Here is a 17,077-nt window from a genome sequence, read left to right on the forward strand (position 1 = left end):
TGAGAGAGCCTGGCAGATCAAGCTGTGATGCAGAAGGAAGCAAGAGAGAGGGAGAAGGAAGCAGATGACAGCCAGTTGCTTGGGGGCCTGATAGGAGCCCTCCGGGGGCCTATGGGTTGTATGTTTGACACTCCTGGTCTAGCCAGTTGGGCAAGAATACACTGAATCCCCCCCGCCCAAACACACCCCTTATTACCCCAGCGTTACGGGAAGGGCTAAAAAAAAGGACGAGATTCCGCCGCCACACCGTTCCGTCACAAACCACAAAGCCGGTTTTGTTCCAGAGGTTTTAATGAGCCGCTTCGTTACAAACACCTTGTCCTTTATACATATATATAAAAAATTACAGAGGGTGTGAGACATACTAAAGCAGGTATTTCCTCGCTCCCAGCGGCGGCAAGCCCCTTCACGCTCCCCGTAAAGCTTTGGAGGGAGCGGCGCGCTACCTAAAGTTTGGGGGAAGGCGAGGAAGGAAGGAGAACACCTGGGGGAGCGGGGCCACAACATGTGCGAGAATAGCCAGAGGAACCTCCCCCTCCAATGGCCCAGCCCCCTCCTGCCTCACCCCAGTGGTCTTCCTTCCCCCACCCCTCTCCAAGCAAGAAAACAATAAATTCCCTGGTTGCAAAGTCGGGCCTTCAGTTCCATGCTGGTAAGCACACAGCTAGTCTCGGGAAGGCAAAGAAAGGCAGCGACGTGAAGAGTTAACCATCCACTCAAAGCTAGAGTTGCCTGGAAGGGGGGGTGGGGTGGATGAGGAATAAGCGCCCCCCACCCCACCCAAACCGATGTCCAGAATGAGAGGGCTCAGCTAGGTCCCCCCCAGACCCGGGGTGGGGGAAAGAATGTATAGCGACCAGCAGATGGAACGAGGACTAGCCAGGGCCAGAGACGGGGTGGGGGTCACTCTTCCTTCTTGTCCCTCGGGCCGTCGCACGCTGCCTGTTGGAGACAAAAGGCAAAAGACAGAGTTGAGAAAAAGGGGACAAGATATCAGGAACGGCTCTCCTGAAGGCTCAACTGCAGGTGTATGGGGCCCTGGTTATAGACAGGGAGGACGGATAATCCTAGGCCGTGACCATACCACAAACCAGGCCCTAGAGCGAAAGAGCATCAGGAGAGCCCCGCTGGATCAGACCAGTGGTCCATCTGGCCCAGCATCTCATCTCACACAGTGGCCAACCAGTTCCTCTGAAGGGCCAACAACAGGGCAGAGAGGCTGAGGCCTTCATAAGAACATCAGAAGAGCCCTGCTGGATCAGACCAGTGGGGATCCATCTGTTCCCTAGAAGGAACAACAAACTTGGTATAGAAGCTGAGGTCTTGGTAGGAACATCAAAAAAGCAGTGATCCATCTAGTCCAGCATCCTGTCTCACACTCAACCAGTTCCTCTGCAGGGCCAACAACTGGGCAGAGAGGCCGAGGCCTTCAGAAGAACATCGGAAGAGCCCTGCTGGATCAGAGCAGTGGTCCATCTAGTCCAGCATTCTCCTGTCTCACGCAGTGGCCAACCAGGAGGGCCAACAACTGGGCAGAGAAGCTGAGGGCTTCAGAAGAGCATCAGAAAAGCCCCGCTGGATCAGATCAGTGGTCTGTCTAGTCCAGCATCCTGCCTCATACAGCGGCCAAGTAATTCCTCTGGAGGGCCAAGAACAGGGCATAATGCCCGACGCCTTCCCTTGATATTGCCTCCTGGCCCTGGGATTCAAAGGCTAACTGCTGCTGAAATATTGATACACCCATGCTAAGAGAAATAAACATGTTTTGGAGCTATATTTTATAGCACACCCAATGTTTTTTGGTCTGTGCACTGCATGTTTGAGAGCAGGGCTGGTCTTTCGCACCAAGCAAACATATTTGCATTACACACAGGTCACCTTTTCCTTCCAAACCTTCCCTATATGGGGCAGCTGAATTTGACCACTGCAGAATTCCCTGTTCTGCCCGCCTCCTACCCCTTGCCTGGAATATGGCTGGAAACAGCGTAGCTGAAAACAATCCAGGACCATGCAGACTTTACTCTTACGGGGCACAATTTCTTCTGCCATCTGCTTGAGCCGAAAGGAGGGACCCGAAGAGCCACACAAAGTACTGAAGGTCATCCCAACCCGGGAAGCTTTATTCAGGCGTCTTTTTCTTTCAGGTGGGTTGGTACGTAACAGAAGAGCTGAATTCGAGTCCAGTAGCCCCTTCAAGACTAATGGAATATCCATGGTATTTTTCTTTCTGGAATTCTTAATTGTGTATGTGTGCGAGACAGAGTGTGTGTGTGTGTGTGTGCACCTGGAAGTCACAGTGACTTCAGGTGACTGACCCCTACTGGAGGCCTGGAGGATATTCAGGGAGGGAGCTGAATAGAGCCTGCCCTGCCCTCCTGACTGCTGGTATTCCAAAGAGGTCTCCCATCCAAGTACTTGCCAAAGAACCTGGAAGTCAGGGCAACCTCTGGTGACTGACCCCTACTGGAGACCTGGAGTACTTGACAGCGGGGCTTTTTTTGGTAGAAGAAGCCCAGCAGGGACTCATTTGCATATTAGGCCACACCCTCCTGACAGCACCATTGCTCCACACGGGTTTTTTTTTGTAGAAAAAGCCCAGCAGGAATTCATTTGCGTACCAGACAGGCCCGTAGCCAGAAAATTCCAATGGGGGGGCATGGAAATGTTTTTGGAGTGGAGGGCCCCTCCCCTCTCTGCCACCACTTTTCTCTCTGGCAGCCCCGCCCCCTCCACGCAGCACCTCCCCCTCCCACTCACCCGCCTGGCGAAACTAAAGGGTGGGCTCCAGGGTGCAAGGTGCCCCCCCCCGCCAGCCGATCACGCGATCAGCTGGAAAAGCCGCTCTGAAGCCAGCGGTGTCTATGCTGGGGCAGTCAGCGCTGAAATTGCTGATCACACCGAAAAGCCGGCGTAAGAACCGCCCGCTTCGGAGTGGCTTTTCCAACTGATCACGTGATCGGCAGGGGCCACCTTGCAAGAGCCCCTGGAGGCCACTCTTTACAGTTTCGCCCGGTGGGTGAGTGGGTGGGAGGGAGGGGGAGGTGCTGAGCGGAAGGGGGTGGGGCCGCCAGGGCCATGGGGAGAAAAGTGGCGGCGGAGAGAGCAGGGGCCATACCCTCTGCCGCTAAGCCAGCCAGAACTGCGCTCCTGCTAGAAAGAAAAGCCCTGCTTTCCAGAGAAGACCCTGGAAGTCACGGTGACCTCTGGTGACTGATCCCTCCTGGGGGCCCAGAGGATATTCAGAGCGGTGGCTGAAGAGAGCCTGCCCCTGCCCCCTGACTGCTGGTATTCCAAGGAGGTCTCCCATCCAAGCACTTGCCAGAGAAGAACCTAGAAGTCAGGGCAACCTCTGGTGACTGACCCCTACAGGAAGCCTGGAGGATATTCAGGGAGGTGGTTGAATATAGCCTGCCCCCACCTCCCGACTGCTGGTATTCCAAGGAGATCTCCCATCCAAGTATTTGCCGGGGCTGGCTCTGCTTAGCTTTTGAGATCTGATGAGATTCTGGCTTGCCTGGGCCACCCAGTTCAAGGCAGCGTCTTATAATCTCCTTTCCCTTCCTCCCCGACAAGAGACACCCTGTGAGGTGGGTGGGGCTGAGAGAGCTCTCCCAGAAGCTGCCCTTTCAAGGAAATCTTTGCAAGAGCTATGGCTGAGCAGCTGCAAGTGGAAGAGTGGGGAATCAAACCCCGTTCTCCCAGATAAATGTATCTTCTTCTTCTTCGAGAGCCCTGTTTGGTGTAGCGGAGAAGCGCGCGGACTCTTATCTGGGAGAACCGGGTTTGATTCCCCACTCCTCCACCTGCAGCTGCTGGAGTGGCCTTGGGTTAGCCGTAGCTCTCACAGAGTTGTTCTTGAAAGGGCAGCTTCTGTCAGAGCTCTCTCAGCCCCACCCACCTCACAGGGTGTCTGTTGTGGGGGAGGATAAAGGAGACTGTAAGCCGTACGGAGTGGAGGGCGGGTTATAAATCCAATATCATCATCTTCTGCTCTAAAGTGCTACAGGACTCGAATCATATTTAAGCGTCTGTCTGTTTGGGACTGTGGTGAGTGTTGATCCCATACACAGGAAACTTACTTTGGCTTAATTTTTTTCTTTAAAAAACCCCAGAGATTCTCAGAAAGCTGAATTTGATACCCCTTACTGCTCGCCCGTGGAAACGAGGAGAGAGAGCCCTGCTTTACGGGACTCCTTGGACGGAGGGCAGAGCGAGAGATAGACAGCTTCCAGCTTCCTCTGGGAGCGTGCCACCCAATAACAAGCGCGGCTGAGTCACCACTGGCAGACAATGGGCGAGTCACAAGACTGTAGACTCAAACACACACATAACAGACCGGCTCCCCGCAGGCCGGTGACGCGAAGTTCAGCCCCATTGTCCTTTGTCCTTCGGCAAGGTCAGGGGCGCTTTTGTCCTTAGGCGCGTCGTTCCAACGTGTGTCACACTGAGCCGCCTTCTGCTGCACACCAGCGGACCACGCTTGCAAGTTATACCAGCAGTCCCTAGCAGGGCTTTTTTTGTAGCTGGAACTCCTTTGCATATTAGGCCACACACCCCCTTGATATAGCCAATCCTTCAAGAGCTTACAGTAGGGCCTGTAAGACGAGCCCTGTAAACTCTTGGCTACATCAGGGAGGGTGTGGCCTAATATGCAAAGGAGTTTCAGCTACAAAAAAGGAGATAGATGAGAGAGAGAGAGAGAGCGCGCTTGTTTTTTGTAGCAGGAGCTCTTTTGCATATTAGACCACACACCCCTGATGTAGCCAATCCTACAAGAGCTTACAGTAGGCCCTGTTATAAAAGCCCTGTAAGGTCTTGGAGGATTGGCTACATTAGGGGAGTGTGGCCTAATATGCAAAGGAGTTCCTGCTACATAAAAGGCGATAGATGATAGTGAGAGAGACTGACAGATAAATGAGAGAGAGAGAGAGAGAGAGAGAGAGAGAGAGAGAGAGATTGTTTTTTGTAGCAGGAACTCCTTTGTACGATACCATTAATACAGCCTTGAACTCAGTACCATACCAAACCTTTAATGGCATAATAGATTCAGATAAAAATACACAGAATATAAAAATTTAAACATTGGAGATAAAATCAACATAAAACCGAGCTTACAGATGCATTCAAACATGGTCAGAATTAAATTTAAGGATGTCAGCCAGAAATTTTGCCACATCCTCACTAACCACCCCCTCAGTATCACTCAATAAATAATAACAGGGTGGCAGAATAGACAAATCTGGAGAAAAAGAAAGCTTGCCAAATAAATCTTTATGGAGGTTATGGTATAAAGAACAATCAAGCAATATATGCTGGATTGAGTCAGGGGTATTTGCTCCACAGGAGCAAAGTCTGTCGGCTAAAGGGACTCGCTGATATCTCCCTTGTAAAACTTTGGAGGGAAACGCGTTTAGTCTAGCCAACATAAATGCCCTGCGATGACTTGGAGTGGTTAGGTCTGATAGATAATTGGGCATTTTGCCACAAAAAGCATAAAGACCTAAGGAAGCTGGAGAGCAAATATAAGGGTCAGTTGGCCGTAATTTCGTTTCCTCCGATTCCCATAGTCTCAGTTTAATACATCTGAAGATATATGACTCATCAGCGGTCCTTTGTATATTAGACCACACAGGCCTGAGGTAGCCAATCCTCCAAGAGCTTACAGGGCTCTTAGTATGGGGCTTACTGGAAGCTCCCGGAGGATTGGCCACATCAGGGGCATGTGGCCTAATACGCAAAGGAGCTCCTGCTACAAAAGAAGCCCTGGTCCCTAACCTTTTCTGAGCCTGTGGGCAACTTTAGAATTCTGACACGCTGAGGCGGGCTCAACCACAAAATGGCTGCCACAGGAGTCAGGGCCAGCTACGAAATGCCAGGGAGTTAAGGCCACGCGCCACAGGAAAAGTAAAGCTTCAACATTTCAGGCTGAAGTTCTGTCTTAAAGGATCCTTTTAAAAGGTCTTAAAAATATTTTCTTGCATCTACGCGGCTTACTTCTAGTCATGCAGCGGATATTTACATGCCGTGACAGCAGCTGCTACTGAGAGAAATTTTTTAAAGTTTGCTAAACAGATCTCCAGCGGCTGATCAGAAGCCGTGGCCTTGCCCACTTTCTAAAGACACATGGCCAATACCAGGAAAAGAAGATATTGGATATCTGGGGGAGGGGGAGGAAGGAAGGGAAGAAGAAATTGGATTTATATCCTGCCCTATACTCTGAATCTCCGAGTGATCACAATCTCTTCTACCTCTCTCTCTCACACACACACACACACAACAGACACTCTGTGAGGTAGATGAGGCTGAGAGAGCTTTTTACAGTAGTTGCCTTTCAAGGACAACTCCTGCGATAGGTATGGCTAACCCAAGGCCATTCCAGCAGCTGCAAGTGGAGGAGTGGGGAATTAAACCAGGTTCTCCTTGCACTTAACACCACCACCAAACTGGCTCTCAAAGAGGAAGATACATCTATCTGGGAGAACGTTTCATTCCCCACTCCTCCACTTGCAACTGCTGGAACCGCCTTGGCTCAGCCATAGCTCTTGCAAAGTTGTTCTTGAAAGGGCAGCTTCCAGGAGAGCTCTCTCAGTCCCTCCCACCCACCCCACAGGGTGTCTGTTGTGAGGAAGGACGGTAAAGGAGATTGTGAGCCACTCTGAGACTCAGAGTGGAGGGCAGGATATAAATCCGTTATCATCATCATCTTCTTTGAATGTGCGTGGCATGGGGGGCTGTGAATTTCCTGCATTGTGCAGAGGGGTTGGACTAGATGACCCCTGGGATCCCCATTAGCTGAGTTTCCTGCTCAAAGCGCACTACACGCCAGATTAGTGACTGGCTGAAAAGCACAAGCTGGGATTTTAACTGTACTTTTTTGCATGCGCGCACGCCAGATGAGCGGCGGCTCAAGGGAACCCCAGCCTGGACTTGCTCGGTTTTTGACAGGAACCGGCTCTGCCCCGCAGCTGTCCACAGCAACAGGGGGACGGGCAGCTGCTCCCAACGCCTGCCATTCCGCCAACTGTCTTAGTGGGGAATCCTGCGGTCCCCGGGGGGGGGAGGAGGAGGAAGGCTCATTTACACTGGCCGGAGGGAGCCGAGAGACAACCATGCTCCGCGTGGCCATGCTTCTCTGACACAAGCTGTGAACGGCACACGGAAGCTGCCCAAAAGGGCCCAGAGGATGGAAGCGAAATCCTGGGCCGTGTGCCAAGATGGCCACGCCGGCTCTCAACTCTCCAGGCTGCTTGACGAACAGCGCGAACGGCTAACGACTACATTTCAGGCGCACGTGCCCAAACAGCACAAAAAGCTAACTCTCTCTTTCACACACACATCCTGTAACAAAAATACACAAAGCTCCCCAAAATAGTCATTTGCAGGGATCATTTTGTAGAAAACTGGGGATTGGATAAGCATACGGAGCAGAGGTCCATCAGTGGCTCTTAGCCACAGCGTATTGTTGCAACTCTCTGTCAGGGGCAATAATGCTCTGTATTCTTGTGCTTGGGGGAGGCAACAGTGGGACGGCTTCCAGTGTCCTGGCCCCTCTGATGGACCTCCTGATGGCACCTGGGGGTTTTGGCCTCTGTGTGACACAGAGTGTTGGACTGGATGGGCCACTGGCCTGATCCAACATGGCTTCTCTTATGTTCTTATGTCTGAGGCAGAGATGCTCTGTAATCTGGGTGCTTGTGGGGGGGGGGCAGCACTGGGAGGGCTTCTAGTGTCCTGGCCCCACTGATGGACCTCCTGATGGCACCTGGGTTTTTTGGCCTCTGTGGGACACAGAGTGTTGGACTGGATGGGCCATTGGCCTGATCCAACATGGCTTCAATTATGTTCTTATGTCTGAGGCAGTGATGCTCTGTATTCTTGGTGCCTGGGGGGGCACAGTGGGAGGGCCTCTAGTGTCCTGGCCCCACTGATGGACCTCCTGATGGCACCTGGGGTTTTTTGGCCACTGTGTGACACAGAGTGTTGGGCTGGATGAGCCATTGGCCTGATCCAACATGGCTTCTCTTATGTTCTTCTGTGACACAGAGTGTTGGACTGGAGGGGCCATTGGCCTGATCCAACATGGCTTCTCTTATGTTCTTAAAAAGAGGTGCTGGAGCTCATTAGGACAGCTCATTTGTATAACTCATCTGCATATGCCACACACACCTGGAGGGTGTATCAAATCAGCTCAACATCCACCTCAGAATGCTTCCTGAATTAAGAGTTGTCATAATAAAGCCTTACTCCCATCATAACGTTTTAAATAATAATAATAATAAATTTTATTTGTATCCCGCCCTCCCCGCCGAAGCAGGCTCAGGGCGGCTAACAGGACATAAATGACTTTCTTCTCTGTGGCCACAGTGGCATGTGGAAGATTTCCATCTGTCTGCTTCATATGTTTTGGTTATTCCGCCACCCCTTTCTGGGGGAGGGATATCAGAAAGTTTGTCAAATCTTAAGAGTTCAGCAAAACTTTCACGAAGGGTTTGAACAATGGAGCCCAGAAGCAAGCAAGAGCCAGTCTGGTGTAGTGGTAAAGTGCGCAGACTGGGAGAACCGGGTTTGATTCCCCGCTCCTCCACTTCCAGCTGCTGGAATGGCCTTGGGTCAGCCATAGCTCTGGCAGAGGTTGTCCTTGAAAGGGCAGCTTCCGGGAGAGCTCTCTCAGCCCCACCCACCTCACAGGGTGTCTGTTGTGGGGGAAAGAGAAAAAGGAGATTGTAAGCTGCTCTGAGACTGATTCAGAGAGAAGGGCGGGGTATAAATCTACGGTTGTCTTCTTTTTTTTTGGGGGGGGGGGTTTAAAAAAGAAAGCACAATACAATTTAGAGGTTCTGGAGCTCTGCTCCTTTGAGCTCCTGCGCAAAATGGGGCCCGATCGTTTGCAGCATCCATCTCCATGCCGCCAGCCTCCAGCTTCCTTAGTAAATGGCGCATGAGAGGGGTGTGCTGGTGTAAGACCCGGCAGCTGCCATCTGGGGCACACAAATAGCAGAGGGCATGTGCCACATTCCCACCCAGCGAGCTGGGGGCTCAGATCGCCTCCTGCTATAGATGCCCGCCGGCCCTCTTGCTGCATCAGCGCTTTTTAAAGAGCCTCCGCCCCAGGGCATCGGAATAGGCCGATCATGCACAAACCCTATTTTTAGGCCCACCGTAAGGCAAAATGTCATTCGGCCTCGGCAGCCGGATCGGACCAGCTGCAACAGGCAAGCAGGTGGGCAAAGCCAAGACAGAACTCAGGAAGGAGAGGCAGGGGAAGGCGGGAGAAGAGAAGACGGAACGGGAAAGAGGATATTCAGAAAGCTCCGTCTACACATTTCTGTAGTTATTCTCGTTGACTTGTTATAGTTATATCTTTCCTAGTCACTATAGGATGGTAAAGCTTATGCAAAACTGTCTTTCTCACCTCTCTTATGTTTCCTATTTATATGCTTTCTCACCTAGCCCTATAACACAGCTGGCCAAACTTGCTTAATGTAAGAGCCACACGGAATAAACATCAGATGTCTGAGAGCTGCGAGACAAGGAAGGAAGGAAGGAAGGAAGATTGGGGGAGAAAAGTGGAAAGAAAGCAACTTTAACTTTGAACAAGATCTCCAAGCTGCTGGCTAGCTGGGAGGGAGGAAGGAAGGAAACATCAGATGTTTGACAGCTGCAAGACAAGGAAGGAAGATGGGGGGAAAAGCAAATTTAACTTTAAATGATATCTCCAAGCTGCTGGCTAGCTGGGAGGAAGGAAAGGAGGGAGGGAGGGAAGGAAGGAAACATCAGATATTTGAGAGCTGCAAGACAAGGAAGGAAGATGGGGAGAGAGGCAGAAAGAAAGCAAATTTAAGTTTAAATGCTATCTCCAAGCTGCTGGCTAGCTGGAAGGGAGGGAGGGAGGAAAGGAAGGAAACATCAGATATTTGAGAGCTGCAAGACAAGGAAGGAAGATGGGGAGAGGCAGAAAGAAAGCAAATTTAACTTTAAATGCATTCATCAAGCCACCGGCTGGCTTGGCTTGAAGAAGTGATTTCAAGAGAGAAATGCCTTCTCCAAGCTGGCTGATGGGGCAGCGGGGGCTTCGAGAACCATACAATAATGTGTGAAAGAGCCACAGTTTGCCCCCCCCCCTGCCCTCCAGATAGGAAATGACGGGAATATATTATGTGGAAGGGCTATCTGTTTTCACCGCATTCTGATTTGTCATGCTATTTTTAATGTTTTATATTTTCACATTCTGCAATATCCTTAAAATGTGTCTCGCAAGCGGTACCTTATGCTCCTTATTTCCCCTTGCGTTCCTTTTTTATTCTGTATCCCTTTCAATGTTAAAATAAAAAAAGAAGATATTTTTTTAAAAAGCTCTGTCTAAAGAAATAGGCCCATGGCAATACAGAACAAGGAGGGGCAGAAGCAGAGGCCCTGGGTATTTTAACCTTATTTGGCAGTGCTGCTGGTTGCGAATTTTCCAAACTGCATCTTCCTTAAGGGCCAAGCAGGCAAAGACCCAACTCTTTCTGTCTGGCTTGGCATCTTGTGATACTTAGAAATGCCGTACGAAGAAGAAAGAAGAAGAAGAAAGAAGAAGAAAGGAGGAGGAGGAGGAGGAGGAGGAGGAAGAAGGAGGAAGGAGGAGGAGGAAGAGGAGAAGAGATGGGATTTATACCCTGGTTCTTCACTCAGAGCTGCTTCCAATCTCCTTTCCCTTCCTCTCCACGCAACAGACACCCCGTGAGATATGTGGGGCTGAGAGAACTCTAAGAGAACCGCTCTTGAGAGAACAGCTCTTTCGAGAACTGTGGAATGCAAAAACAACCGTATGGATTCCAAATAAAACTTCAATTACAAATAATCAGTCATTTCCATTCACGTACAACCACGGCGACAAAACATGGAACGCTCCAAAAGCATACAAATATCATGTTTGCAAAAATGAACAGGTTCACGGTGAGTGGATGGATCTTCAAAGTCCAAACTCCCTTTCAAGTATCCAATGCTTCCTTTCCTGTCGGACCCAGTTCTCATCCAAAAACGTCGGTGCAGAGATATAAATGTTCTCTCAACGCATTGCTAGCTAATACCGGCTGCGTTTCACAACTAGAATGATTAAAGGATTGGAACACTTTCCCTAGGAAGAAAGGTTAAAAGACTTGGGGCTCATTAGCTTGGAGAAACGTTAACTGCGGGGTGACATGATAGAGGTTTACAAGATTATGCATCGGATAGAGAAGGTAGAGAAAAGTACTTTTCTCCCTTTCTCACAATACAAGAACTTGTGGGCAGTCAATGAAATTGCTGGGCATAGAATCGTAGTTGAAAGGGATCTCCAGGGTCATCTAGTCCAACCCCCTGCACAATGCAGGAAACTCACAAACACCTCCCCCCTAAATTCACAGGATCTTTATTGCTGTCAGATGGCCATCTAGTCTCTGTTTAAAAACCTGCAAGGAAGGAGAGCCCACCACATCCCGAGGAAGCCTGTTCCACTGATGAACCGCTCGAATGGTCAGGAAATTCTTCCTCATGTTGAGCCAGAAACTCTTTTAATTTTAACCCACTGGGTTAGAATGGATAAAAGGAAGTACTTCTTCACCCAAAGGGTGATTAACACGTGGAATTCACTGCCACAGGAGGTGGCGGCGGCTACAAGCATAGCCAGCTTCAAGAGGGGATTGGATCAACATCTGGAGCAGAGGTCCTTCAGTGGCTATTAGCCACAGTGTATCGTTGGAACTCTCTGTCTGGGGCAAGTGATGCTCTGTATTCTTGGTGCTTGGGAGGGGCAACAGTGGGAGGGCTTCCAGTGTCCTGGCCTCCTGATGGCACCTGGGGTTTTTGGATACTGTGTGTACAGAGTGTTGGACTGGATAGGTCATTGACCTGATCCAACATGGCTTCTCTTATGTTCTTAAGTTGCTTTTTCATGAGCCGGCAATTCAAAGGCTTGCTGTGGTATCTGAAGACCTCCACAAAACCCTTTGTGTCTTTCCAGGCAACTGTGAGAGTATTCATCATGAACTTGTTCATTTTTGTGAATATTATATTGTATATTTTGGAGCATTCTGTGTTCTGCCGTTGTGGTTGGGCATGAATGGAAATTACTGATTATTTGTAATCAGTTTGGTGTGGAGAGCCAGTTTGGTGTAGTGGTTAAGTGTGCGGACTCTTATCTGGGAGAACCGGGTTTGATTCCCCACTCCTCCACTTGCACCTGCTGGAATGGCCTTGGGTCAGCCATAGCTCTGGCAGAGGTTGTCCTTGAAAGGGCAGCTGCTGTGAGAGCCCTCTCCAGCCCCACCCGCCTCACAGGGTGTCTGTTGTGGGGAAGGAAGGTAAAGGAGATTGTGAGCCGCTCTGAGACTCTTTGGAGTGGAGAGCGGGATATAAATCCAATATCTTCTTCTTCTTCTAACTGAAGTTTTATTTGGAAGCCATACGATTGCTTTTGCATTCCATTGTACTTATGCTGTGCGAGCACTGTGACTGGCCCAAGGTCACCCAGTAGCTCTATGTGGAAGAGTGGGGAATCAAACCTGGTCCTCCAGATTATAGCCCACCGCTCTTAACTATTAAACCCATACTGGGTGTCCTTAAGAACAGCAGCACACCAGGACTCAACAAGATCTGGGCACACGGTTGCTAACTCCAGGAAATTCCTGGAGACTTTGGGGTGGAGCATGAAGAAGAAGAACAGCAGATTTATACCCCACCCTTCTCTCTGAATCAGAGACTCAGAGGAGCTTACAATCTCCTGTATCTTCTCCCCCCACAACAGAGGTGGGTGCGGCTGAGAGGGCTCTCACAGCAGCTGCCCTTTCAAGGACAGAGTCTCAGAGCGGCTCACAATCTCCTTTATCTCCCTCCCCCACAACAGACACCCTGTGAGGTGGGTGGGGCTGAGAGGGCTCTCACAGCAGCTGCCTTTCAAGGACAACCTCTGCCAGAGCTATGGCTGACCCAAGGCCATTCCAGCAGCTGCAAATGGAAGAGTGGGGAATCAAACCCGGTTCTCCCAGATAAGAGTCCGCACACTTAACTACTACACCAAACTGGCTCTCACAAATGGTGAGGGTGGGGTGTAATGCCAGAGAGCCCCCCCACCCCACCCCCCAAGCAGCCATTTTCTCCAAGGGAACAGAACCCTGTCGTCTGGAGATCAACTACTGTTCTGGGAAATCTCCAGGTCTCACCTGGAGGTTGGCAACTCCAACTGCCTGCTGCCACCACAAGCCCACAGACAAACATTAGACTCAAATAACTCTCCCTTGCCCTGCTGATAGTCGTCAGATAGTTGAGCATGAGACAAATAAAATAAGAGCAAGTAGATTCTAAGTGCCGCCCGGTGACACGTTCAAAAGAGTCAATTCTTGGAACCGCATCAAGGGTAATGGTGACTTTGAGGGCATAGTGTCACTGGGGGACTTCACTCATGCCCACATGCCAAAGGTGGTGGGGTCAGGCCTCCTAGACCTTGAAGGGATGAGGACTTGTGCAGGCTGATCCGACGGTCTTGAAGCCAGAAAGATTTTTCAGGGAAATCTTTTGTCTGGAAACCTCTGAACACTGGTGTGCCAGGAGACAAACTCAGGGGAAGGCCTCAGCCTCTATGCCCTGCGATCGGGCCCTCCACGCTTGGCCATTGTGTGAGACCAGATGCTGGACTGGGTGGACTACTGTTCTGACCCAGCAGGGCTCTTCCGTTGTTCTTATGAAGGCCTCAGATCTTTCTGCTCGTTGTTGGTCTTCCAGAGGAACTGGTTGGCCACTGTGAGGCAAGATACTGGAAGGACCACTGGTCTGATTCAAAAACAGCTCTTCTGATGTTCTTATGAAGGCCTGTTGTGGGCCCTCCAGAGGAACTGGCTGGCCGCTGCGTGAGGCAGGATGCTGGATTGGATGGACCACTAGTCTGATCCAAGCATAGCTCTTCTGATGTTCTCATGAAGGCCTCAGCCTCTGTGCCCTGTTGTTGGCCCTCCAGAGGAACTGGCTGGCTGCTGCGTGAGGCAGGATGCTGGATTGGATGGACCTCTGGTTTCAGCCAGCAGGACTGTTCTTATATTCTTATCAGGGGAGAATCTTGGCCTCTCTGCCCTGTTGTTCACCCTCCAGAGGAACTACCTGGCCACTGTGTGAGAAAGATGAACCACTGGTCTGATCCAGCAGGGCTCTTCTGATGACTAGACGTTTGTATTCATTTACAACAAGTCTAACCCTTCTCAGGATTAAGGCAGGTGACCACGCAGGAGTATAAATACATTCACCAAATTGTACTGCTTTTGTTTCTAGGGTATATCCAACGATGTTTGAAACGAAGGCCTGTTCAGCTCCCCCGCCACCACCTCCCTAAAAATCTATGAAATGTCTCATTCCTTCTGTCCCAAATCAAGAAGGAAAGTTAGGGGGCCTTGTGTTGTTCCCGCTACTCCCGCTGCCCCGTTCAGGCACTCCCTTGGGGTGTGACGGCCCAATGCTGAAGCCACGCCCGCCTCATTCACCTTTATCAGTTCCCTCACATGAGGTGGGTGTCTTGTGACTAGCTTACGTGCAGGCCCAAGCGTGGCAGGAGATTTGCCAAGAAAGGGTGCCCTGGAGCTGCCAGGCTCTTCCTCCTCGCCTGGGCCTGGCAACAGGGCACAGATAGGGAGGAGTTGGCCAGAAAGCCCCGGAAGTTTCTTTCAGACAGACGCTGTTTGGGCCGAAACGTAACCTGGCAACCGAAGCCAGGCTATTTTTAAACTTGTGTGTGGCAGTGCCGCAGAGTGTGCTTTTAAAAGGCCTTTTTGGTCAGGCCTCTGCAGGCCCGAAGACGGAAGGGCCGACCTCTTCAAGAGCCAGTGTGGGGTAATGGTTAGAGCAGGGGTGGCCAAACTGTGGCTCAGGAGCCACATGTGGCTCTTTCACACGTATTGCGTGGTTCTTGAAGCCTCCACCACCCTGTTGGCTGGCTTGGAGAAGGGGTTTTTCTCTTTAAATCACTTCTTCAAGCCAAGCTGGCCGGCAGCTTGGAGAATCATTTAAAGTTGCTTTCTTTGCACCTCTCCCCCCACAACCTTTTTTCTTTGCTTTCCTTCCCTTCCTTACGGCTCTCAAACATCTGGCATTCATGTCTTGCAGCTTGCAAACATCTGATGTTTATTCAATGTGGCTCTTACGTTAAGCAAGTTTGGCCACCCCTGGGTTAGTGTGTCAGACTAGGAACTGGGAGGAGAAGGTTCAAATCCTCATTCCGCCGACTAAGAAGACAACTGCAGATTTATACCCCGCTCTTCTCTCTGAAACAGAGACACAGAGAGGCTCACGATCTCCTATATCAGGGGTGGCCAACGGTAGCTCTCCAGATGAAGAAGAAGAAGAAGATATTGGATTTATATCCCGCCCTCCACTCCGAAGAGTCTCAGAGCGGCTCACAATCTCCTTTACCTTCCTCCCCCACAACAGTCACCCTGTGAGGTGGGTGGGGCTGGAGAGGGCTCTCACAGCAGCTGCCCTTTCAAGGACAACCTCTGCCAAAGCTATGGCTGACCCAAGGCCATTCCAGCAGGTGCAGATGGAGGAGTGGGGAATCAAACCCGGTTCTCCCAGATAAGAGTCCGCACACTTAACCACTACACCAAACTGGCTCTCCAGATGTTTTTTTGCCTACAACTCCCATCAGCCCCAGCCAGCATGGCAAAAATCATCTGAAGAGCTACCACTGGCCACCCGTCCTATAGCTTCTTCTCCCACAACAGACACCCTGTGAGGTAGGTGGGGCTGAGAGAGCTCTGACAGAAGCCGCCCTTTCAAGGACATCTCTGCGAGAGCTCTGGCTGACCCAAGGCCATTCCAGCAGCTGCAAGTGGAGGAGCGGGGAATCAAACCCGGTTCTCCCAGATAAGAGTCCGCATACTTAACCACTACCTGGAAGCTTGCTGGGTGACCTTGGACCAGTCACACACTCTCAGCCGAACCCACCTCACTGGAAAGAGCAAGAAACCAGAAGCACCTGAAAGACTCACAAAATTGGGGGCAGAACGGCAGCTTGTGCGAATCACTGCTCACCTCTTCAGAAATCAGGGGAGGAGCTTGTGTGTGTCACTGCTCAGCTCTTCAGAAATCGGAAGACGTGAGCAGTAACACATGAAGGTTCATGCCCTGCCATAAATCTTATCATTAGTCTTCCAGGTGTTGCTGGACTCTTGCACTTTTCTCCTGCTAGACAGACTAACACGGCGACTCGTCTGGATCTGCCTGACTGGGCTGCTGTGAGGATAAAATGGAGTTGCGGAGAATAACATAAGCTGTTTAGGGCAGGGGTGTCAAACATGCGGCCCAGGGCCAAATCAGGCCCCCGGTCTTCTATCAGGCCCCCGAGCAACTGGCTGTCGTCTGCTTCATCCTCCCTCTCTCTTGCTTCCTTCTGCATAACAGCTTGCTTTGCCAGGCTTGCTCAATCGCGCAGGAGCTACAGAGCAAAGCCACTGTTTTCTCCATTGGCTGAGGCTCCTCCCTTGGGGAGGAAAGGGGGGAAGGCAGAGCTTGCTTTGCCAGGTTCTCTCAATCGCACAGCAGGGCTACCGAGTCAAGCCTCTCTTCCTTCTATTGGCTAAGGCTCCTCCCCCTCCTGGTCCCCAGGGAAGGGAGGAAAGAGACAGAGCTTCCTTTGCCCAGTTCCCTGGATCCCATGGGAGAAACACAAAGAAAGCACCTTTAAGACCAACGAATGCTAATGTTTTAAGCATGTTTTATTTTAAGGTTGTTGTTTTTCTAAAAAAAAAAATCTTTGTGTTTGTCTGTGTCCTTTCTAAAGTTTGTATCTCTGCTACTTAATCTCAAACAGGTACACACGCGGCCCGGCTCAACATGGCTCAGTCCAGCAAGGTCTCATTTATGTCAGATCCGGCCCTCATAACAAATGAGTTCGATACTCCTGGTTTAGGGTCTCCCCTTGGGGATAAAAGTGGGACATACAGCAAATAAAATGAAAATAAAGTAAAAGCTATGGCCTGGCATCAGGGGTGCCCAAGCTTGCTTAACACAAGCGCCACACAGAATAAAGGCCAGATGTTTGAGAGCCACCAGACATGAACTTCAGATGTTTGAG

General features: G+C 50.7%; 1 protein-coding gene across 1 annotated transcript in view; it reads right to left on the reverse strand.

Moving 5' to 3' along the window:
• Positions 1 to 273: 273 nt before the first annotated feature.
• The window catches only part of BCAP31 (B cell receptor associated protein 31), an 89,041-nt gene continuing 72,237 nt past the window's right edge, over positions 274 to 17,077 (reverse strand). Inside the window, exon 7 of the mRNA XM_060252495.1 lies at positions 274 to 942. Within this exon, the coding sequence (XP_060108478.1) occupies positions 904 to 942 (39 nt within the window). The 3' untranslated portion in view covers positions 274 to 903. The remainder of the gene's footprint in view (positions 943 to 17,077) is intronic.

Source organism: Heteronotia binoei, chromosome 13 (assembly GCF_032191835.1).
Source record: "Heteronotia binoei isolate CCM8104 ecotype False Entrance Well chromosome 13, APGP_CSIRO_Hbin_v1, whole genome shotgun sequence".
Lineage (NCBI taxonomy): Eukaryota > Metazoa > Chordata > Lepidosauria > Squamata > Gekkonidae > Heteronotia > Heteronotia binoei.